Below are 24575 nucleotides of genomic sequence, written 5' to 3'. Positions count from 1 at the left end.
CTGTCATCGTGGCACATTCTGGGTTTGGAGGGCTCAACAGTTATAGGCATGACAAGGTGTGGCAACGGGACCTCGTGTACCTCCCCCTAAACAAATCATCGAACCGTTCGCAACTCGTTCTAGGATAGTGCAGTGTGTGAGGGTAAAATAGTCACTTTGAGGGGGAAGATGTAGGGAAGAAAATTGCAAAAAGACGGGATAAGTATGACAGCAAACAAATTATATTTTTCAAATTTTATTTCTAAAAATGTATTCACAATACTAAAAGAATCTATGTCTAAAAGGTGTTAAATTATATATTACATACAGTGATTATATAAAGATAAGTGCTGAAAATTATATTCTGCAAATATGATAAAAACAGGTATCACCACCAGAAAAAGAAATATACAAAGGGGGTCACCCCATCCAGTTCAGAGGCTCACCCCTTTTTTTTTTAGGCCTCTCCATTACCTCTGAGTGGTGTGCCCCACCCTTTAGACACCACCCCATCACCTTTCAGTGGTGTACCCCTTTTCCTTTGGATGCTGTATCCCATCTCCAATTCCTATCTGGGATGATGCCTACCCCATGACATCCTCTTTCCATGCTGTGGCAAGCGCGGCAACACCCCTCTCGTCCAGCAGGTATTTCTGTAACAGGTTACACTCTTCTGCATTGATGTTTTTGAGTCTTTGCTGATTCTCTCCTTGTAGGAGGGACTTCGTGTCTTGTATACACTACAGCAAAGATAAATTTGTCCTGTTAGAAAAGTTATTCTACTTGTAAGATCTCATGTGTTTTTGAGGTCCTGGTTAATAAACTCTAAGAACATACAACAATCGCTTACATAACCAGCAATATAAAAGAAATAGCTGAGAATTTTAACACGACTGACATCCATTAATCAAAATATATGTGTAGATCTTTTATTTGTAACTGGCATCTGATCCCAAATGTTGAATAAAGCATTGATGCATTTATTTCTATTCATTTTTATAAACTATTAAATAAATGTCCACTTCTTTAAAAACGTGGGATTGAGCAACTTTATTCACAAATCCAAGGAAAATTCCAAGGTTACCTTTGTGTTCATTGCAGCCAGGATTTTGGCTCTTTGTGAGACAATGTCTGTAAAGGAGTCGCTGTCCAGGGTTTCTGATGCAAGCCCATTCATCCATGCATCTTCAGCAGACATTTTGGTACTAAAAAGAAGCATCCCATACGCCTGCAAACAGGTACATCAAGGCAATTTTTCAGCAAATTTTGTAAAACTCTTTTTTTTAATAGACAGATTGTTTCAGAACCTCTGGCAATTTTAGCAAGCAGTTTTGAAAAGTATGAGCCCTTTTCTCCAATAGGCTGGAAAGGAAAGGTTTGAATACAGGTAACTAGAAGTTAAGCTGTGACCAGCTTAATTAATTTTTGATGAAAACCAATAAAAAATTAAGAAACGTTGCTCACCCTAAATTCTTTGCTAAGGAAATTCTATACAATATGTCTACCTTATTTCAGATAAGTTCTAAGTTCATGTTCTCAAGTCTCTGAATTTTGCTTAACTTATTCTGAATTATATTATTATGACTCATTGTGACCATTCTTTCCATGCATAATTTTAACACAACCTAATGCTTGTCCACAAATGGGGTTTGAGAAGAGGTGAATTCAGCCAGACTGTAAATCACATTTAGTAAACTTAAAAGCTCATGATTGTGTTACAGAAGGCACATGGGAGTCAAAGGTAAACACCATTGTACCTAGTCAGGGTATCCAAGCTTTCCAACAGGTCCTATACAGTCCCACTTTTAAAATTAATATAAAAAGCTGCAAATTAGCTGGGAGGTGCTTATTCTTTATTTTTCCTCTAAGGTGAGGTACTTGGGGAGGTTCATTTTGAAGCAGTTAGGGTATCTACACACAGGCCAATAGGCATTTACTCACCCCAGCATGGCCCACAGCCTGTGGCAAGGTATAGGTACAGCAGCCAATAGGAGTGTGGCCCCATTTGGTGAAAGAAAGTTCCAGGTTTATCTAGAAATTGGAAGAACACAAGCCTTTTAAAAACACTATCTTAACACACGCACCAATTGGGCTTCTTTCAAAGACTTCAGACAGTTTTTTTTAAAAGGGTAATCTAATTTTGTAGAAACCAATTTAGCTTATTTTGCTTGAAAGTACATTATACACACAAAAGCATTTTCACAGTATTTGAAGAACAAGGATTTTAAAAAAAGATGGTAACAAAGTTCTACCTTTTCACACACATAGACAATATCACAGAGTGCAACAAGTGATGTGCCAAAGCCTTTGGCATCCCCATTGACTGCTGCTATTATTGGCTTAGAACAATGAATGATGACTTCCACCAGCAGCCTGTTAAAACACATCATAGTTAAAAAAATACTCCAAACCTTGGGGGGGGGGTCCTTAAAAGTTACTCAAATCCTGTGGTGGAGTGGGGCTTTAAAATAAAGTTAATTTGGGGACAAGATTGAATTGCAACATAAAAAGGAAAAAGAGATGTCCAGCTGTTTACTTACTTAAATCTTTCTACTAGCAACTTTGTATTTTGCTTTTGCTGAGGCCCTCTTGTAAAAACACAGGTATAATCCAAACCACTGCAGAAGTATTTCCCAGCACCAATGATAACTACAACATTCACATCATCTTTAGAGGCCTCATGAAGAGCTGCTACAAGTTGCTCACACATCTGAGACATAGAAAACTTAATTACTACCATGCACCATTAAATGATGATCAAAGTTTGTAGCATGAATTGCTATGCATGTGATCCGCAGACCCCATGGGATATGTGTGTCCCATGTGATCCGTGTGTCCCAAGTGATCCATGTGTCCCATGTGATCTGTGTGTCCCGTGTGATCCGTGTGTCCCGTGTGATCCGTGTGTCCCGTGTGATCCGTGTGTCCCATGCGATCCGTGTGTCCCATGCGATCCGTGTGTCCCATGCGATCCGTATGTCCCATGCGATCCGTGTGTCCCATGTGATCCGTGTGTCCCATGTGATCCGTGTGTCCCATGTGATCCGTGTGTCCCATGTGATCCGTGTGTCCCATGTGATCCGTGTTTCCCCTGTGATCCGTGTATCCCCTGTGATCTGTGGGATCCGTGTGTCCCGTGTGATCTGTGGGATCCGTGTGTCCCGTGTGATCCGTGTGTCCCGTGTGATCCGTGTGTCCCGTGTGATCCGTGTTTCCCCTGTGATCCGTGTGTCCCCTGGGATCCGTGTGTCCCGTGTGATCCGTGTGTCCCGTGTGATCCGTGTGTCCCGTGTGTCCCGTGTGATCCGTGTTTCCCCTGTGATCCGTGTGTCCCCTGTGATCCGTGTGTCCCCTGTGATCCGTGTGTCCCCTGTGATCCGTGTGTCCCATGTGATCCGTGTGTCCCATGTGATCCGTGTGTCCCGTGTGATCCGTGTGTCCCGTGTGATCCGTGTGTCCCGTGTGATTTGTGTGTCCCGTGTGATCCGTGTGTCCCGTGTGATTTGTGTGTCCCGTGTGATGTGTCCCGTGTGATCTGTGTGTCCTATGTGATTTGTGTGTCCCATGTGATCTGTGTGTCTCATGTGATTCGTGTGTCCCATGTGATTCGAGTGTCCCATGTGATTCGTGTGTCCCATGTGATTCGTGTGTCCCATGTGATTCGTGTGTCCCATGTGATTTGTGTGTCCCATGTGATATGTGTGTTTCATGTGATCCCGGTGTCCTATATGATATGTGTGTCCCATGTGTTATCTGGATCAGCTTTGTGTGATATCTGGATCAGCTTTTTCAAGCTACTACCATACAAGCACTACTGCCACTGTTCCTGAACATGCCTTCTCCAGAGTTTTTTTTTTTAAACAATCTTTCTCTCCATCAACTCGCCAAATGGAGATACTGTACAGTAAGCTTGTTTTTTTATAGAAGAAAATAATTATTTCTTGGTAAAAAAAAAGAGATGATCTTATACTAATATCACTCACCTCAATTGTTAATGCATTCTGTTTTGCTTCATTACAAATAGTCAATTTGAGAACACCTCCTTCCTGACAGACCATAATACTCTCCTGCAGCTGGCCATGCGTCCTTGTTGTTCTAACAGGTTCACTAGTGTGCTCATCCATGCCAAGGAAGTTAAAGTGATTATTTTTCATATTTGCGCTTGCCATAGCTAGCAAAGCATGGTCTTTGCTCTTACGTGGGGACATTGCCCTCATGGGATGTTTGTCATCCATGGAATTGTACCTCCTACGCTTATGTCTTGCCTCTGGACTGCTTAATATTCTACAGTTTTGATTTTTATCTAAAGTTTGTCCATTGAAAACAGTTTGATCATCCTTTCTGAGGACATAACGTGTGACTTCTGGCTCCCGTTTCTTGCCACGTCTGCTTATAGTGCTTCTCTCTTTTTTAACATCAATCTCCTTGGCCTTTTCTTTCATAATTTCGTCCAAGATAGCTTTGTGATGGGTCGCTCTTAACTTTTTCTTGTTTACCTGGGTGATTTTCTTTAGTTTTGGCTGAGATAGATGTCCTCCTAACTTGGGTTTAAGGTGAAGAATCTCAGAAGCATAAAGTCCTGAAGAAGTAAAACATACATGTAGTTGTATGAATCACATCACACAAAATGGCCCATTATTAAAAGTAAAACATAGCTGGTAAATCACATCACACAAAATGGCCCATTGTTAAAATTAGCATTTTTTAGTCAAATTGCTCTGTTTACAGTTAGTCTACTGAAATACCGCATTCACACCAGCACTTAAAGCCGCATTGTCCTCAGTTTACTTCCGGTCGGTTACGTAACAATATCCGATGATTTTTAACGGAAAACGCGAAAAATATTTCAAAATATTGAAAGCAGTGTGTTTATTGGAAGTTTGTGTGAGGATGTGATTGATAATTTAGAGCGGATGGCGTGTTTAATATCTCAGATTTTAATAGATTCTTTTGTCTTTTAACGATTGAGGTTTCCGTCGGACCTCCGGAAGTAAACTGGTGACAATGCGGCTTTAAACCAGTTTAAAGGTGGCTTAATAATCTCCCAAGAGTGGACAGAACAAAGAACAAAACAGAATAGACTGTGCTGTACATGTTACTAAGTGATCATTTAGCTGGTAAGAATTCAATGAGAAACTTGGCAAGTTATCAGGCAAATAAAAACCTTGTTTAACATGGTTTTGGTGTGAATGAAGCATAAGTTCTTGCACTTTTTTTTAGCATAATTGTTCATATTGTATCTTTAATGCACTGCATTAAAGGAAGTACTGTAGCGATAAATACACAAAAATACAGTAAATGTATCACAATACATATACTGTAAGGGGACACTACAGTAGGGACAATGTTTTTTTGTCAGGAATGTTTGATTCTTTTGTTATGCATGTGCTCACTTAAGGTAGAAATATCGGCAATATAACTGTCAATTGCTTATTAGATTAATATTTGAGCAAGTTAGAGCATTTAAGGTTACAGGGTGCTTTCAGCCTGCAGGACGCTGAAAAACCCAAAGTGTCCAGGAAAAATTTTGATACGCACCTCAGGTTAAATCGAATATGCTCATGATATATGTCATTGTAAAGCTTAATAAACGGGAAATATGATAATCCTATTTGTTTCTGGGTTTGATGAAATGCTTTATTTTTAATGGGTTTTAATCACACGTTTGTTTTCAGCCAATCACATCCCTTAAAAACCCTAATGTGTCTAAAGTATCCAGCAGATCTTTACGTTTTATGGCTTATGTCAATTACCATATACACACACCTACCAAACTGTGTTCGGCTTTTGATGACTTTCCGCAAGACAAAGGAACTGAATTTGAGATTTTTGAAGTCATGATTTACGGGTAAAGATAGTATGCTAATTAACTATAACCGAAGGACCCGGATGTAGGGGACACAGGGTTCCAGTAAGTGATAAGAGGATTAAAGGATTAAAACACCTTGATGCTTACACAAAGTCTTCAAGCAAAATTCGTTTTTTTTTCTTATTATATAGAGAAGGTAATAAAAATCCAAACATTTTTCTTTGCTATAATAAAGGTAATGTAGTAGGGAATTTAAAGATGCAAAAATATTTTTTTCGATAGAATTTTCACTTCAAGGCACCCCGTAACATTAACCTTCTGAAAGAGAAAAGTTTCATACTTATATCTTTTTTACAAAGCTTCGAAAACAATGGCCATCAGTGGACCCAAGCAGCTAATTTGAAATATCTTGACCAGATCCTCTTTCCAAAGTCAGGAATTTCCAGGAAATGATTGAAGTTGCCTCATTGGAAACTCTCAGATTTCAATAAATTCTAGCTCTGTTCCTTTATGCCTTGGTGCTAAGTTTGATAAATCAAATAAATACCTGTAATAATTGTTGTCAATACAACATCAGTCAACATGTGATATATAGAATAGAGATGTCATGTTTCACAACAGCTGTCTTTGTACTATAGACTTGAATCACGGGTGGCCCAGTGTGTTAGCGTGTCAGTGTATAAGGGCATTGAATCAGTTCGATTCCAGGTCTAGAAATGGATAGTATCTTTTTATTTCCTGAATTTAAATTGTTGAAGATATGTGAGCTTACTAGAAGCTTGTGTTTCAGAATAGGACATTCTTTATACATATGTAATAAAATAAGCCTTTTACTTTTTTTTTCCAAAGAAAAAGAACAACTTGAAGAACATCACAACTTTTGAGGTCGTTGTACAATAGAAAAATTGTGAATTGTGCAGCAATAATTTTTATAGACATCGCCTGTAATGGGGAGATCTCACCTGGAATCGGGTAAGCCTTGTGAATGAATTCCGCAACGTTTGCCAGGCAGGGTCTTAGGTTTTCCAAGGGTTCCCACGTACTCTCCCAAACTTTGTACTTCTTCCAATGGACCAGGTACTCTTCTTTGCCAGATTGTGTAATACGCCTTCCTATTATTTCATTAATCTTAAAAAAAGGAATTGAAACAATTAAAATTTGTTTCCCATCTAGAATTGGAGCTACAGACTGGAGTTTCTTCAATAAATTAATTAAAACAGGGTTTTTACTTATTTTATCCTATTTATAGTCAGTGTTTCCTGTCACTCAAACAAGCATCGGTGTAACTGATGTATCCCAGAGTCTTAGTTTAGTTCCAGGAAGGCGGAATCGACAGACGGAAAAACGTGCATTGGCATTACTAGCTATAGGCACGTGGCTAAAGTGAAAGGAGTGGAAAATATTAGACAACGTCTTTGCAAATACAAGAGAATTCTCTATGAGAACCCATAGAGAAAAAATGTCCCGTTACAAGTGAAATCCGAGGAATCGAGCAAACCTAAAATGTTAAGCCTCAAACACGCGAAGTGAGAGATGTTTTCTTCTTTTTGGCAAACAAAAACATGAAAGCAAGAGACAAGGACTGCGTGATATTTCTGCCGATATGGCGAGTCAAACGAAGCGAGCTAGCTATGTTAACATAACCGTGTTTACCTATAGGATAGCTGTAAAAATGTCAACATACCGCAAGAGCGTACAAGTAAAAAGCGAGCAGTAATTCGGCTTCTCTTACCTCGTAGACTCCATCGGCCATGATGCATGGTTCCCAGGGTGCATTGCAACAAGCATATAAAAAAGCGCGCGAAAACTATGACACACTCGTTTGAAAAGACCCCCCCCCTCCCCCCTCCCCCGCCTAGAGGATAATTCATTTCTCGCGTTTTTTTTTTTTTAATCGCAATTCTAAAAATCTAGGCATAGCACTTCAAGTAAGTAATAATAGTACGATATCATGCCTGGAAATTGAGACAGATTTTGTAGAATTTTTTTTGATCATGCCTAACCCCCCCCCCCCCCCATAACCAAACAGGCTTTGACCTCTGGTAAGCAGGAGAAGCAGGTGAGTTTACCCCTTGTCAACAACTTGCAACGAGTGCTTGTTGCGTGATGCGTGACACTAACTACTAACCAATCAGATCATGACTCTGCGCATGGGTCGTACAACATAAACACGTGACAATTTCGAGTAAGGGCGCCATTTGCACGAGCTCGGAGGGATCCTTGAAATTCTTGACTGTTTTTCGTCAAGAAACTTAACAGTTCAGAGGTACCAAACCCAACATGCCACACGTAGACCACAGCATCAAACTTGATTTCAAGGATGTGTTGATTCGCCCGAAGAGAAGTACGCTCCGTAGCCGAGCAGATGTAAGATTTGAATTTACTTAAGTTACTTACGCTTAAGCTTAATTTATAAAGATGTACCAAACGTTCATTACTTATTAATAATAATTTTAAATCTGTGTCATTTGTCCCAAATTCGTGATCGCCTTTACCTTTAATTTTACTGTGATACAATCGACGTACAAAAAGTGTGAGGTGACAACAGGTCGTAGAAACATTACTGTACTTAAGAATACGTACTAGCTGGGTCTTGGACGCGGACACAATTCTGTTCTCTGGATGTTTACTTAATATAAGTAAAGATATATTTTTCATGCAGGGCATTTGCTTTCTGCGGAATAAGCCGTCGGTACACGCTGAAAATCTTTGGTGAATTCTTTGGCAGTCTATAATGAATGTACATATGTTTATTCTTTGTCGCAAATTCATCCTGGAATCTGGTGCGAGGAGACTAGCTATTAGAGACCTTAAGATCCGACGACGGCAGGGTCTACGACTGCGGGCTGTGTGCGCACGCGGACTGGGACCGACATTGCCGTCGTCAGGCGAAATGTAAACATTAACATTTCTCTGAGACGGCTGCAGGTTTTTTTCACTCGGTTTCTCTCACGTGGCAACTTTTCACCAGGCTGGAGAGGCAGTCATCGATGCCTACATGGACGACATCATTGATGACGATGAGTTCATGCTACTTTACGATGCAAATACACCAAAAAACCCGTCATTTCCCTACGGAGATGAGGTTTTTAGCTAGACGGTATCGATGATGTAGAGTCCTTAGCAGAGTTCCGGACGAAAAAACATCACATTCCTGTTCTCGCCGAGGCCATGGGCCTACCTGACAGCTATACCTGCCACCAAGGAACAGTGTGCGATGGGATTGAGGGCCTCTGCATATTGCTGCGAAGACTGTCACTACAGTGACCTCATTCAGCGCTTTCACCGATCTGTCCCTGAACTCAGCATGATATCTAACACACTGTACTTGACACTGTTTACAACCTTCACCACCTTCGCCTGACTACATGGAACGACCAGATTCTTAGCCTTGTACAACTGCAGCAATATGCAGAGGCCATTTACAACAAGGGAAGCCCACTGGACAACTGTTTCGGCTTCATCAATGGGACAGTTCGGCCAATATGCAGGCCAGGCGTACATCAACGCATCGTTTATAATGGACATAAACGTGTCCATGCCATTAAATTTCAGTCCGTAGTAGTCCCAAATGGAATGGTGGCGAATATGTACGGCCCAGTAGGTAAGTTATCAAATATTATTATGCAGCCTTTTGATGTTTATACTTGTTAATCTAAAATCCTCTGATTCCCAACTAGTTTTGCAGACTATACAAATGGGCAATAAATAACATTAAAGGATTTTGTCAGTAAGACTACCTAGGGGGTCATTACACAAAAAAAGGTTGTGGAGAGGTGAGAGGGAGGGGGGGTATAGCTTTATTCTTTTTTGAAGATTTATGGTTTGTAGCTCCGTCATCCTCTATAATCCTCATCACTGTTGCAACTATTATTGTAGTAGTAATGTTCATGATAATCATATCATCCACATGCATAAAGTATATACTGTAATATAATAGTGATAATGTTCATGTTCACAGAGGGTCGAAAGCATGACTCAGGGATGTTAAAAGACTCTGGCCTGCTTCAAAGTCTACAACAGAACATGCATTTTGTCCAACAGGGCAGCCAATGGCCCTTTATGGAGACCCTGCCTATCCTTTGCGTGTCCACCTCCAGGTCCCATTTAGAAATGGGGCAGGAGGTTTAACACCCGACATGGAAGCATTCAATGAAAGCATTAGTGCTGTAAGGTTGTCAGTAGAGTGGTTATTTGGAGATATTCTTAACTCTTTTAAATTTTTGGATTTCAAGAAGAACCTCAAGATTTCATTAAGTTCTGTTGGAAAAATGTATTTAGTCTCTGCCATATTTAGGAATGCTTTGACCTGCCTGTACGGAAATATGACATCTGATTTTTTAACTGTGATCCTCCAACCTTGCAACAGTACTTTGCTTGATAACATAAATTATTATTTTCATAACCTTTATTACATCATTTAGAGAGTGATGCAAAATCTAAGTAGTACATGCTTGACTTCTCAAGCAAGAAGGCCATAGGGTTCAAGCCCATCCAGGTCAAGTTAAATTGACATTTTTCAGAGGTGAAAAAGCCTGGCTCTCTACATTGGGGACTGTGAACCCCTTGTCTATTCAGATAAGGAAGTCCCATTTCTTACCACCCTTTATTAACCTGTAGTGGCTGATATAAAAGAACCGCTGGGCGAGACGCTGGCCTTTGGTACCATCTTCAGTGACGTGCTTACACACTTACTTATACATGATCCTTAACAGAATGAAGCTGTCTGTATATACACACGAGTATTCAGTTGCTTTTGAAGACAAAGATCTATTTTTTCTATCAGTCATTAATATTATTTTGTGTAAAGTTGGGCTGTTTTATTGAAAGGGCAAGAAATGCTTGCCTGTAAATTGTAGATATTGTAAATTGTAAATACTGTACTGTAAATACTTTCTACATTTTCTTCCTAATACAAGTTGTACATGCAATAGTATAAAAATTATGTCATGATAATAATAGTTAAGAAATATAGTATGCTTATAGTATATAATATGCACAATGGTATATATGAAAAAGAGTTGAAAAGAGTCAAACAGTAAAAAAAATGGTCCAAGGTATACTAGTCTTTTTGTTTAACAGTCTTGCAAGGAGCTGCATTTGTTGTTGCTGCTGTTGGAGGATCATTGCTTGCATGTCTTGCATTTGTTTTTGTTGTTGCTGCTGTTGGAGGATCATTGCTTGCATGTCTTGCATTTGTTTTTGTTGTTGCTGTTGTTGCTGAAGCATAGCTTGTAGCATGTTGCTCTTTGTTGTTGAGGCCTCTCCTGAGCTTCCACATTTCTGGCCTGTATTTCCAGCTCTTTTTCTTTTAACTCCTTCATTATACTTGTTTTCTCTTTGAGAAACTCCGTTGTATCTCTACCAGATCCTCGGGACTTTTTTTTTTTAGGTCGCCTACTTCTCGCTTTCGTTTCGCCATCCCCTCAATCGCCCTCGTCCTCATCTCCTTTGCTTGCTTTTTTTCACAGCTGCTTTTTGCCTTGCCCACACTTCCTTCTCCGTAACCTCTTCTAAGCCTCTTTCCACCTCTGACAGGTCTGTCTCTATGCCTGATGTTTTTCGCTCCTCACTCATCTTCTTCTTATATTTCTCGCTCAGCAGCTGGAAACGCTCTCGTACCGACCTCTTGTTTACTTAAAAATTGGCACATGCAGTGAGTTTAGATTTTCTGAGATCTCTTCCCAGATTCTTCCCCTTCCTATGCTTCCCTTCTTTTCCTTGAATGGTTCGAGAGTTAGTACCTCCTGTATAAGGCATTCGTCTTGTTTTTCAGACCATTCAAAGGGTCTGAAGAGTTCAGAAAATAAACGTAAACAGACTGAAATGCATACGAAACAATTATTTAGTCAAATGTATCCTCTTATTTATTTCTAAATTAAGCGGCAAAGACAAAATTTTTTTAACCATACATCACTTGAAGTATCACTCTACCCATACACAATCTTTTATATGATTGTTATCCCCAAAACAACCTTTTTCATCAGTTAAAACATAGAATTTTCCAATCTAGTTACTTTTGCTTTTTCGCCGCAATTTGTGACAATTTTCAGGACTTTCATCGAGGCAAACAAGTGGAATTAAAATGTGCTGTAATCATCAAACTAAAACAATCTGTAACAAAAGATGCATGGGTTAAATTTGGTTTCATGAAAATGCAAGTCCAGCTCAACTCCTTTACTGTACTATATGTACATTAGATGATTAAATAGACATGGTGTTTCCATAAAGCTTAATATTTCCCCAAAGGCTTCTTGTATACTCACTTAATTTTTGTGCATTTTAATTTCCGCGACACTTAATTTCTCGTCACTCTATTTTCGCAAATCTTTTGAAATCGTGAAATTAAAGTGACGCGAAAATTAAGTGTAAAGATATTTTATTCCTTCCATTACACCATGAGCATGACTTGCCATCTTCCTGGCAGGTGGACCTGTCTCGTCACTTCACCTTTCGCTACGCTGCAAAGAGATTTCCTGATGATGTCATTCCTATCATTGCCGCCAACATGGACACTATTGGTACCTTTGAACTTGCTCAAGCACTTTCACAGGTAACCCATACAGGAAAGAGTCTCAAACCAGGGGGATTAAATAAGAGGGGGGTTAAGTTGTTGTGTGATAAGTATTTTAAAGTCAACAGAACTTGTTTTTGTGTTTAACTGTGTACTGTATAACTTGTGTTTGTGTGTAACTGTGTAAAACTTGTGTTTGTGTGTAACTGTGTATAACTTGTGTTTGTGTGTAACTGTGTATAACTTGTGTTTGTGTGTAACTGTGTATAACTTGTGTTAGTGTGTAACTGTGTATAACTTGTGTTTGTGTGTAACTGTGTATAACTTGTGTTAGTGTGTAACTGTGTATAACTTGTGTTTGTGTGTAACTGTGTATAACTTGTGTTTGTGTGTAACTGTGTATAACTTGTGTTAGTGTGTAACTGTGTATAACTTGTGTTAGTGTGTAACTGTGTAGAGCTTGTGTTTGTGTGTAACTGTGTACAGGCCCGTACCCAGGGGGGTGCAGGGCATGCGAACGCACCCCTCCACAAGAACCAAAAGTCCACTTTCAGTTCTCAATAGACGTGCTATCTGTAGACAAAACTATAAAGCATGTACGTAGCCAAATCCAACAATAAACCTCCTGTGGAGCTGAAAAGGCATAAAAAAATCCCTTTTTGTTCTTTCGGGGGTTATCAGATTTTGATCAAAGAACTCCTCCCCCCTGAAAAATTATGTCCACTTTTTCGGATTTCGCACCCCCCCCCCCAAGAAAAATCCTGGGTACGGGCCTTGTGTATAACTTGTGTTTGAGTGTAACTGTGTATAACTTGTGTTTGTGTGTAACTGTGTTAATCATTCTCTCTTAGTAATTTAAAAAAAAAAATTAGTACTTGCTTAAATTTTCGCCATTTGATCAAGGTGCATAGAATTATAGAACTATGTTTTGGTATCATTTTGGGACCTGTTGTCGCTATGTCCTGTATGGCCAACATGGATAATGGGACTATATTTGGTACCATGTCTAGGGCCTAAAAGGGCCACTATAAGATAATGGCCAAAACTTGTTATTTCCCTCTGGAAAATGAGAATATGGGCTTTATACTTTGTAAACATACTGATTTAATTATCTACATTTGTCAAACATATCAAAATGTCAAATTTACTTATTGGATTTAGGAACCCTGTTAGAACTGGCTATAATGAAACAGACTCCCTGGGCATCTTCTCTCTTCGTTCTCTTCCCCCTCGGCTGCCTTGTCACGCTAAACTCAATGCCCTGGGTTCCTGAGAATGTGATCAAATGAACTTCTTTTCCATGACCTACAAATTTGTTTTGATGGGCAAACAATGCTCCCCACTCTCCATGGACGTATTTGGAGTGTATTTTACAGATTGTTACCAAGTTACAGTATTCAGAGTATGATGAATTTCCTAGCAAGAATTTGTTTGTATGGGCTTTGGTCTTTTGTTGTAAGATCTGGCAGGAAGCACAGATTACAATTTTTGGTGGAGTTCGAGTGCCCACATGCTCTGGCTATAATTTCCCACTTAATGTCGAACATTGTTTTTTCTTTACTTCCATACATGTTTACAGTACTTACATAGGACTGCGTTAAGCCACTAAAATAGTGTTATGTAAAACCTTCTGCCACAAAAAGTATGATCAAGGGCTGTGACTTGTGACATTGGGGTGTTCCACTGCATATATTATAGAACATCTTCTTTATTTTACTAACACACTTACTTTTCACAGCACAAATTGCTAACAGCAATCCATAAGCATTACCCTATAGAGGCCTGGGCAGAGTTTGCCTCAGAGCATTCAGACGTTCTACCGGTGAGTAAGCCAATTTGTTAGGTGCTAAGCATGCTCAACCGCAGGCATGCAGTGGTGCCAAGAATTTAAGTAACATTTTCAATTGCTCTAGGGGCATAGAAAGAGCATTTTATCAGGTACTTAAATACTCAGCTAGGGGCACAGAAAGAACATTTTATCTGGTACTTAAATACTCAACTAGGAGCATTAAAAGGGGAGTTTATCAGATATTTAATTACTCAACTAGGTGGTAATACAAGTTTTATAATATTGCCAACAGCCACACCCACCTTGAGAGTAAATAAAACTGTTCAGGGTTGTCTCTTAAAGAGAAATCTATAAATCATGTCATGCAATTTTTTTTTCATTCTTTGGGAATAGATTCTTATTGGTCTTAGGGCCAGGAGTTCGCCTGAATCTCTTAGAAGATTCTGAATAGCCATGGAAATAAGTGTGCACTAAGGTGTTTTTGATGCCAAAAGATGAGTATAACAAAGGTCATATGCATGCAAGCCGTTAGGATAGGTTCCAACCCCAAAGTTTGCACAGAACCGAAATGGCTGATTTCAAGTCATCACTATAGGCTTAAAAGCATCACTTTTCTCCTTAACAGACCTTTTTTTTCAGTATACCATTGCCAGTGCAGGCATGGCCGACAAAGATTTGGAAAAGTTGCAAAAGATTCTAGAGCTGGTCCCAACAGTGCCTGGTATCTGTCTGGATGTTGCCAATGGTTACTCGGAACATTTTGTTGATTTTGTTAAAAAAGTCAGGAGCATGTTTCCAGAGCACATTATCATCGTAAGTGTCACTGGTAGCTTTTATAGTTTATTATTCAAAAAAGCTGCTTCCAATAAAACACAAAACACATATACCACAGTAAATGTACTTTAAACAATCCTATTTGGGGGGGGGGGATTGTCTTTTTGAGTGAGCCTTTAAACAATGATTTATTGCTTTTACAAAAAATGCAGCTACCTGATAACCTGAAAAGTGATTCTGTTTTTCCTCAGGCTGGAAATGTGGTTACGGGAGAGATGGTTGAACAGCTCATTCTCAGTGGTGCAGACATTGTCAAAGTCGGCATAGGCCCAGGTAGGCATGGGCTGGCAGTGACAAACACAAAAACCATTTTAATAGTTTGTCTGAATGTGCACTGTATTTAGTGGAATTTTTTAGATGTGGTTTTAAGATGTGTTCTGGGGTGATTATTATAAATTATAGCATGGCATCTGGAGGAATTTAGTGATTAAAATATTCCTGCAACCGAGGGATGATTGAGGCATTTAATCACTTAATTTTCCAAGATGCAATGCTATAACTTTGTAATACCATGATCACCAAGTAAATAAACTTAAAAATACATAAAATCTTAGGTTGGATGAGCAAACACTGTTTAATGAATTGACACCTTTGTATGCATTATGATTTTCTAGAGACAACCCCAGGACTTTTATTGACTTTCAGAGTAGGCGATGGAGATTGATAAGTAGGGGGGTTGGAAGTTATTTTATCTTTTTAATTCAAATAAAACTAAAAAAAAAAGTAGCAGGTGCTTGGTGGAAATTTCCCTCAAGCACTAATGTAGAGGGAAATTTAGAAGACAAAATATTATTTTGTCTTTTTCTTAATTTCTGTCAACATTAATGCATAAGGGAAAATTAGAAATTAAATTTCTCTCATCTTTTATGCATTAGGGAAATTTAGAACCATCCATTGTTTCTGTATAAACCAAAAACATCCCTACACGTGTCTGTATACACCAAGAACATCCCTACACGTGTCTGTATACACCAAGAACATTCCTACACGTGTCTGTATACACCAAGAACATCCCTACACGTGTCTGTATACACCAAGAACATTCCTACACGTGTCTGTATACACCAAGAACATCCCTACACGTGTCTGTATACACCAAAAACATGCCTACAAGTGTCTGTATACACCAAGAACATCCCTACACGTGTCTGTATACACCAAAAACATGCCTACAAGTGTCTGTATACACCAAGAACATTCCTACACGTGTCTGTACACACCAAAAACATCCCTACACGTGTCTGTATACACCAAAACCATCCCTACACGTGTCTGTATACACCAAAAACATCCCTACACGTGTCTGTATACACCAAGAACATCCCTACACGTGTCTGTATACACCAAAAACATCCCTACACGCGTCTGTATACACCAAGAACATTCCTACACGTGTCTGTATACACCAAGAACATCCCTACACGTGTCTGTATACACCAAAAACATCCCTACACGTGTCTGTATACACCAAGAACATCTCTACAGGTGTCTGTATACACCAAAAACATCCCTACACGTGTCTGTATACACCAAGAACATCCCTACACGTGTCTGTATACACCAAAAACATCCCTACACGTGTCTGTATACACCAAAAACATTCCTACACGTGTCTGTATACACCAAAAACATCCCTACACGTGTCTGTATACACCAAAAACATTCCTACACGTGTCTGTATACACCAAGAACATCCCTACACGTGTCTGTATACACCGAAAACATTCCTACACGTGTCTGTATACACCAAGAACATCCCTACACGTGTCTGTATACACCAAAAACATTCCTATACGTGTCTGTATACACCAAGAACATCCCTACACCTGTCTGTATACACCAAAAACATCCCTACACGTGTCTGTATACACCAAAAACATCCCTACACGTGTCTGTATACACCAAAAACATTCCTACACGGGTCTGTATACACCAAGAACATTCCTACACGTGTCTGTATACACCAAAAACATCCCTACACGTGTCTGTATACACCAAAAACATCCCTACACGTGTCTGTATACACCAAGAACATTCCTACACTTGTCTGTATACACCAAAAACGTTCCTACACGTGTCTGTATACACCAAAAACGTTCCTACACTTGTCTGTATACTGTACACCAAAAACATTCCTACACGTGTCTGTATACTGTACACCAAAAACATTCCTACACGGGACTGTCTATATAGCTTCTAACATGTGTACTGATGAGCTTGATGAGCTACTGACATGTGTACTGATGAGCTTTTAACATGTAAATTGATGAGCTTCTAACATGTGTACTGTTGAGCCTCTGACATGTGTACTGATAAGCTTCTGACGAACTTTTGACATGTGTTCTGATGAGCCTCTGACATGTGTACTGATGAGCTTCTTGTATGTGTACTGATGTGCTTCTAACATGTGTACTGATGAGCTTTTGACGTGTACTTTTATTATGATTGATATCAGGTTCAGTATGCACTACTCGTCGACAGACTGGTGTTGGCTACCCACAAATCAGTGCTGTTCTTGAATGCGGGGATGCTGCCCATGGTCTAAAGGGCCATATAATATCTGTAAGTGTAATACAGTGCATATAATATCTGTAAGTGTAATACAGTGGATATAATATCTGTAAGTGTAATACAGTGCATATAATATCTGTAAGTGTAATACAGTGCATATAATATCTGCAAGTGTAATACAGTGCATATAATATCTGCAAGTGTAATACAGTGCATATAATATCTGCAAGTGTAATACAGTGCATATAATATCTGCAAGTGTAATACAGTGCATATAATATCTGCAAGTGTAATACAGTGCATATAATATCTGCAAGTGTAATACAGTGCATATAATATCTGCAAGTGTAATACAGTGCATATAATATCTGCAAGTGTAATACAGTGCATATAATATCTGTAAGTGTAATACAGTGCATATAATATCTGTAAGTGTAATACAGTGGATATAATATCTGTAAGTGTAATACCGTGGATATAATATCTGTAAGTGTAATACAGTGGATATAATATCTGTGAGTGTAATACAGTGGATATAATATCTGCAAGTGTAATACAGTGCATATAATATCTGCAAGTGTAATACAGTGCATATAATATCTGTAAGTGTAATACAGTGCATATAATATCTGCAAGTGTAATACAGTGCATATAATATCTGCAAGTGTAATACAGTGCATATAATATCTGCAAGTGTAATACAGTGCATATAATATCTGCAAGTGTAATACAGTGCATATAATATCTGCAAGTGTAATACAGTGCATATAATATCTGCAAGTGTAATACAGTGCATATAATATCTGCAAGTGTAATACAGTGCATATAATATCTGCAAGTGTAATACAGTGCATATAATATCTGCAAGTGTAATACAGTGCATATAATATCTGCAAGTGTAATACAGTGCATATAATATCTGCAAGTGTAATACAGTGCATATAATATCTGTAAGTGTAATACAGTGGATATAATATCTGTAAGTGTAATACAGTGGATATAATATCTGTAAGTGTAATACAGTGCATATAATATCTGCAAGTGTAATACAGTGCATATAATATCTGCAAGTGTAATACAGTGCATATAATATCTGCAAGTGTAATACAGTGCATATAATATCTGCAAGTGTAATACAGTGCATATAATATCTGCAAGTGTAATACAGTGCATATAATATCTGCAAGTGTAATACAGTGCATATAATATCTGCAAGTGTAATACAGTGCATATAATATCTGCAAGTGTAATACAGTGCATATAATATCTGCAAGTGTAATACAGTGCATATAATATCTGCAAGTGTAATACAGTGCATATAATATCTGTAAGTGTAATACAGTGCATATAATATCTGTAAGTGTAATACAGTGGATATAATATCTGTAAGTGTAATACAGTGGATATAATATCTGTAAGTGTAATACAGTGGATATAATATCTGTGAGTGTAATACAGTGGATATAATATCTGTGAGTGTAATACAGTGCATATAAAATCTGTGAGTGTAATACAGTGCATATAAAATCTGTGAGTGTAATACAGTGCATATAATATCTGTAAGTGTAATACAGTGCATATAATATCTGTAAGTGTAATACAGTGCATATAATATCTGTGAGTGTAATACAGTGCATATAATATCTGTAAGTGTAATACAGTGCATATAATATCTGTGAGTGTAATACAGTGGATATAATATCTGTGAGTGTAATACAGTGCATATAATATCTGTGAGTGTAATACAGTGCATATAATATCTGTGAGTGTAATACAGTGCATATAATATCTGTGAGTGTAATACAGTGCATATAATAGAAAGCTTAAGCAAGTCAACACGAACGGCATCAAAAACGGCGCGCGCTCTGACGAATTGTTGGAAAAACGGCGTTGACGTCCGTGACCGCGCACGTAGAACGTAAAAATAGGGAAAATGCCGTTCTAGATTTCCTGTCACGGACGTCAACGCCGTTTTTCAGCAATTCGTGACCGCGCGCGCCGTTTTTGATGCCGTTCGTGTTGACTTGCTTAAGCTCTCTAATATCTGTGAGTGTAATACAGTGCATATAATATCTGTGAGTGTAATACAGTGCTGATAATATCTGTGAGTGTAATACAGAGCATATAATATCTGTGAGTGTAATACAGTGCATATAATATCTGTGAGTGTAATACAGAGCATATAATATCTGTAAGTGTAATACAGTGCATATAATATCTGTGAGTGTAATACAGAGCATATAATATCTGTAAGTGTAATACAGTGCATATAATATCTGTGAGTGTAATACAGTGCATATAATATCTGTGAGTGTAATACAGTGCATATAATACCTGTGAGTGTAATACAGTGCTGATAATATCTGTGAGTGTAATACAGAGCATATAATATCTGTGAGTGTAATACAGAGCATATAATATCTGTGAGTGTAATACAGTGCTGATAATATCTGTGAGTGTAATACAGTGCATATAATATCTGTGAGTGTAATACAGTGCTGATAATATCTGTGAGTGTAATACAGTGCTGATAATATCTGTGTAATACAGTGCATATAATATCTGTGAGTGTAATACAATGCATATAATATCTGTAAGTGTAATACAGTGCATATAATATCTGTAAGTGTAATACAGTGGATATAATATCTGTGAGTGTAATACAGTGCATATAATATCTGTAAGTGTAATACAGTGCATATAATATCTGTAAGTGTAATACAGTGGATATAATATCTGTGAGTGTAATACAGTGCATATAATATCTGTAAGTGTAATACAGTGGATATAATATCTGTAAGTGTAATACAGTGAATATAATATCTGCAAGTGTAATACAGTGCATATAATATCTGTAAGTGTAATACAGTGCATATAATATCTGCAAGTGTAATACAGTGCATATAATATCTGCAAGTGTAATACAGTGGATATAATATCTGTGAGTGTAATACAGTGCATATAATATCTGTAAGTGTAATACAGTGGATATAATATCTGTGAGTGTAATACAGTGCATATAATATCTGTAAGTGTAATACAGTGCATATAATATCTGTAAGTGTAATACAGTGCATATATTATCTGCAAGTGTAATACAGTGCATATAATATCTGCAAGTGTAATACAGTGCATATAATATCTGCAAGTGTAATACAGTGCATATAATATCTGTAAGTGTAATACAGTACTTCCCCACCTATAAAAACCTGTTAGCCTAAAAACCTCAATTAAGACCCCATTTACATAAGATCACACAATACATGTCAGTCACTGGTTGTGTTACACTATTTAGCCTGAAATTGGAAACATGTTCTTATTGAAAGATACTTATAAGAAATTAATCTAAAAAATCTTGACTCAATGCAAAAAACATGACTCCACTGTATTAAACTTGAAGATGTATACACTTCTAAATTTGGTTAGATAATGTTTGAAAACAAATTATAAAACAAATTATTTTGTCGATATTTAACACAAATTATGGCATAAATTACAAATATCGGATTCTTTTTGTCTGTTTCCATCTGTAGAAGTTAATCTTTTGGCGATTGCAATTTTACTTCTAGTTGAATATACGGCACAATTAAATTTACCCTATTTGGATGTTTTTGCCTTTGAATAAAAAGATCTTTGTCGATTTTTACAGCTACAACTATCTATTGATCGCCTACAACACCAAGTACGACGCAATAAGTACTCCATTCCCCCCCTCAAAAAAAACAGCTGAAATATATACTGTTCTGACTGAGGTCAAATACTCAAAGCATCAATAAAACTATTTGGTTTCACAAAGGTGTAAACATGCCACTGTGTTGATTTATTTTCCCTGTTAAAAAGTGAGTTTGCTTTTGCAGGATGGAGGTTGTACTTGTCCTGGTGATGTCTCCAAAGCGTTTGGTAAGTAGCTAATATACATTATAACAGCAAGTTTCTACCTTTCCTGCAATTTTGCTATTTTAACTTTTTCCTGATCAATCCACGTCAATTTTCTTTCCCCTGCACTGAGTTTGATCCTTGATTTAGGTGCTGGAGCAGATTTTGTTATGCTTGGGGGCATGTTGGCGGGCCATGATCAGTCAGGTATGATAAGATTAAATTATTTTCTACGCACCTTGAAGGCCTCAACTAAAGTCCTCCACTCTTCCCTGTTGGTTGCGGTCAATATTCTTCACTGGGAAAAACTGAATAACAAATTGGGTGACTTAGTTATTTGGAAGAATATGTGAGCAGAATAATGTTATTTTTATGTGATGGCTTAGTATTGGTATGTGTATGTCTTTTGCCTCTTTTGTACAGTGTAAATAGCATGTGATCAAAGTATCTATGTGATCAAAGTATAGAACAAGGAGGATGTGTAAAATATCAAAAGGAGGAAACATTGGATGTCGAGTTAGTTCTTATACTTATTTGTTTGCATAAAACATTCATCTTTTTCTTTAAAAAAACTTACTGTTTGTATGGAATTTGGCCAGTTTAGTTATAATTGCGCTTATTGCTTATTTGATTTTGCGTTAATTATTTTTGACAATATTCATATATTATAGAGTTGTCTCTTTGTAAAAAATATGTATTTGGGAGCTCCGGCTAAATCTATATATTACAGAGACTTGTTACAGAGATTACGCAACTTGTTAAAGGGATTACGCGGATTGTTAAAGGAATTATGCAACTTGTTAATGGATTACGTGCTACAGATATTACGCAATTTGTTAGAGGATTGGGTAATTCTTTAAAGGGATTACGTAAGTTGTTAAAGGATTACGCAATTTGCTACAGGGAGTACGCAATTCTTTAAAAACAGTGATCAATTCTAAACTGGAAAAAAAACCTATTAAGTGGAAACATCTTAGGGTCCTGACCCCGTACGCAGTTCTGCTCAAGGTTAAACCAATCAGCTATCGAGCTATGATTTGGGGTTTGCACGGCGCAGATCTGCGCGGTTTGAGCCAATCAGACGTTATAGATCTCGGTGACATCAAGGAGGTGTTGACATACAATAACCAGACTACTCTGTATGGCATAAATATCTGGTTATTACATGTCAACAGGGGTAAAGCCTTTGTTAATTCTCAAACAAAAGGTAAAACAAAACCTCTGAAAGTCTGAACGAAAACACCTTCCTTTGACTAAATACAATAAGCTAAAAAGGAGCGACATTATTTTCACAGGTCCTCTTTTATTATTATAGTTTCTCAAATTGATACTTTTTGTGTTTGATATGTGTATTATTTTTAGCTTACTTGAAGGGTGCTAATTTGGCGGGATTGTTTTGGCGCGTTAAGAACAGTGTTCTCAAATACTGGAACTTCCTTCGTGTATCTCCTCCTTAGAGTTAATCGATTAACTCCAATATAATGCCTTCCTTATTTTCGGAGTTTATGATATTTCTTTGAATACCTTGTATCCCAGAAGAGTCCTTGGCAAGCCTTAATCGGCCACGGCGGACTTGTTACTTTGCTTTCGTTGTAAATGCGTATGCAACCATACAAATATCCATCTTTGGTCGCTTAATAGTAAACTCGGAATGATCAAGCCGGCTATAACGCGAGGCAACGCGAGTTGGAGTGCTTATCATTGCAAGTGGTCACAAGACACAAAGCGCAGTCCTGCGCTTGCATTAGCCAATAATGATACAATTATTCACTTCCTTTAGCGCAGGACTGCTCATGTATCAGCGAATCCCGTATTTAGCGTGATATCGGAACCCACGTGAACTGCTACCTAGCGCCTGGTTAATTAACCTGGTTAATCTACTCGGCTTAGTTTCGTATTTTAACTCAAACATATTGATTAAAAATAAACTTCTCACTACATCCAGAGTACTTTTCAATTATCTGTTAAGGACTCGCTTATTTTGAGAAATTTCGGGCTCGTTATGAAAGTAACGTGAAACGGCAAAACTTGAGCGCAGCCCGGCGCTCGCATTAGCCAATAATGATACAATTATTCACTTCCTGTTGCGCAGGACTGCTCATGTATCAGCGAATCCCGTATTTAGCGTGATATCGGAACCCATGTGAACTTCTACCTAGCGCAGAGCAGCTTATGCCCTTGTACCTGCCACTTGGTTAATCTACTCTGCTTAGTTTCGTATTTTCAATCAAACATGTTGTTTAAAAGTAAACATGTCTATAGTTATGAAAGTGATGCGAAACGGGAAAACTTGTGAGTTAATTACGAGTTTCGCGCACGACTGCACCGTTTTGTGCTTATCTTTCAAGATATTTTTTACTTCACTGTTAGCAAAGCGGCTGTTATCTTATCAAATCAAAAATAACAATAGTATGATAAAGCCGGCTATAACGTGAAGCAACGCGAGTTGGAGTGCTTATCATTGCAAGTGGTCACAAGACACAAAGCGCAGTCCTGCTCTTGCATTAGCCAATAATGATACAATTATTCACTTCCTTTAGCGCAGGACTGCTCATGTATCAGCGAATCCCGTATTTAGCGTAACATCGGAACATAGTGATTAAAAATAAACGTGTCACTATATCCAGAGTACTTCTCAATTATCTGTTAAGTACTCGCTTATTTTGAGAAATTTCGGGCTCGTTATGAAAGTGACGCGAAACGGCAAAACTTGAGCGCGGCCCTGCGCTCGCATTAGCCAATAATTATACAAGTATTCACTTCCTTTAGCGCAGGACTGCTCATGTATCAGCGAATCCCGTATTTAGCGTGATATCGGAACCCACGTGAACTGCTACCTAGCGCCTGGTTAATTAACCTGGTTAATCTACTCGGCTTAGTTTCGTATTTTAACTCAAACATATTGATTAAAAATAAACTTCTCACTACATCCAGAGTACTTTTCAATTATCTGTTAAGGACTCGCTTATTTTGAGAAATTTCGGGCTCGTTATGAAAGTAACGCGAAACGGCAAAACTTGAGCGCAGCCCTGCGCTCGCATTAGCCAATAATGATACAATTATTCACTTCCTGTTGCGCAGGACTGCTCATGTATCAGCGAATCCCGTATTTAGCGTGATATCGGAACCCATGTGAACTTCTACCTAGCGCAGAGCAGCTTATGCCCTTGTACCTGCCACTTGGTTAATCTACTCTGCTTAGTTTCGTATTTTCAATCAAACATGTTGTTTAAAAGTAAACATGTCTATAGTTATGAAAGTGA

The 24575-nt window shown here is 38.1% G+C and overlaps 2 protein-coding genes across 2 annotated transcripts in view; one reads left to right on the top strand and one right to left on the bottom strand.

The window, feature by feature from the left end:
* Positions 1-219: 219 nt before the first annotated feature.
* On the bottom strand, positions 220-7602 carry LOC5502772 (enoyl-CoA delta isomerase 2). Its single transcript, XM_001623881.3, has 8 exons — positions 7521-7602; positions 6751-6916; positions 3963-4558; positions 2520-2689; positions 2232-2352; positions 1921-2010; positions 1064-1207; positions 220-719 (listed from the first exon to the last, which is right to left on the bottom strand). The coding sequence occupies exons 1-8, from the start codon at positions 7539-7541 to the stop codon at positions 564-566; spliced, it is 1464 nt and encodes a 487-aa protein (XP_001623931.2). The 5' UTR covers positions 7542-7602; the 3' UTR covers positions 220-563.
* Positions 7603-7955: 353 nt separating this feature from the next.
* The window catches only part of LOC5502773 (GMP reductase 2), a 47102-nt gene continuing 30482 nt past the window's right edge, over positions 7956-24575 (top strand). The window contains exons 1-8 of the mRNA XM_048720934.1: positions 7956-8155; positions 12216-12341; positions 14041-14124; positions 14731-14904; positions 15117-15198; positions 17381-17487; positions 21294-21336; positions 21463-21519. Coding sequence (XP_048576891.1) covers positions 8069-8155; positions 12216-12341; positions 14041-14124; positions 14731-14904; positions 15117-15198; positions 17381-17487; positions 21294-21336; positions 21463-21519 — 760 coding nt within the window. The 5' untranslated portion in view covers positions 7956-8068. The remainder of the gene's footprint in view (positions 8156-12215; positions 12342-14040; positions 14125-14730; positions 14905-15116; positions 15199-17380; positions 17488-21293; positions 21337-21462; positions 21520-24575) is intronic.

Source organism: Nematostella vectensis, chromosome 13, assembly GCF_932526225.1.
Source record: "Nematostella vectensis chromosome 13, jaNemVect1.1, whole genome shotgun sequence".
Lineage (NCBI taxonomy): Eukaryota > Metazoa > Cnidaria > Anthozoa > Actiniaria > Edwardsiidae > Nematostella > Nematostella vectensis.
Note: the sequence above shows the minus strand (reverse complement) of the source record. Positions and strands in the feature narration are given on the sequence as shown.

What these genes read in the sequence shown, in the direction of transcription:
- LOC5502772 (XM_001623881.3), bottom strand. Translation starts at nt 7,541, where the DNA reads ATGGCCGATGGAGTCTACGAG. An exon ending in TGGCCGATGGAGTCTACGAG is followed by an intron (nt 6,917 to 7,520) that starts GTAAGAGAAGCC and finishes CCTTTTTTTAAG; the next exon opens with ATTAATGAAATAATAGGAAG. An exon ending in TTGCTAGTAGAAAGATTTAA is followed by an intron (nt 2,353 to 2,519) that starts GTAAGTAAACAG and finishes GTGTTTTAACAG; the next exon opens with GCTGCTGGTGGAAGTCATCA.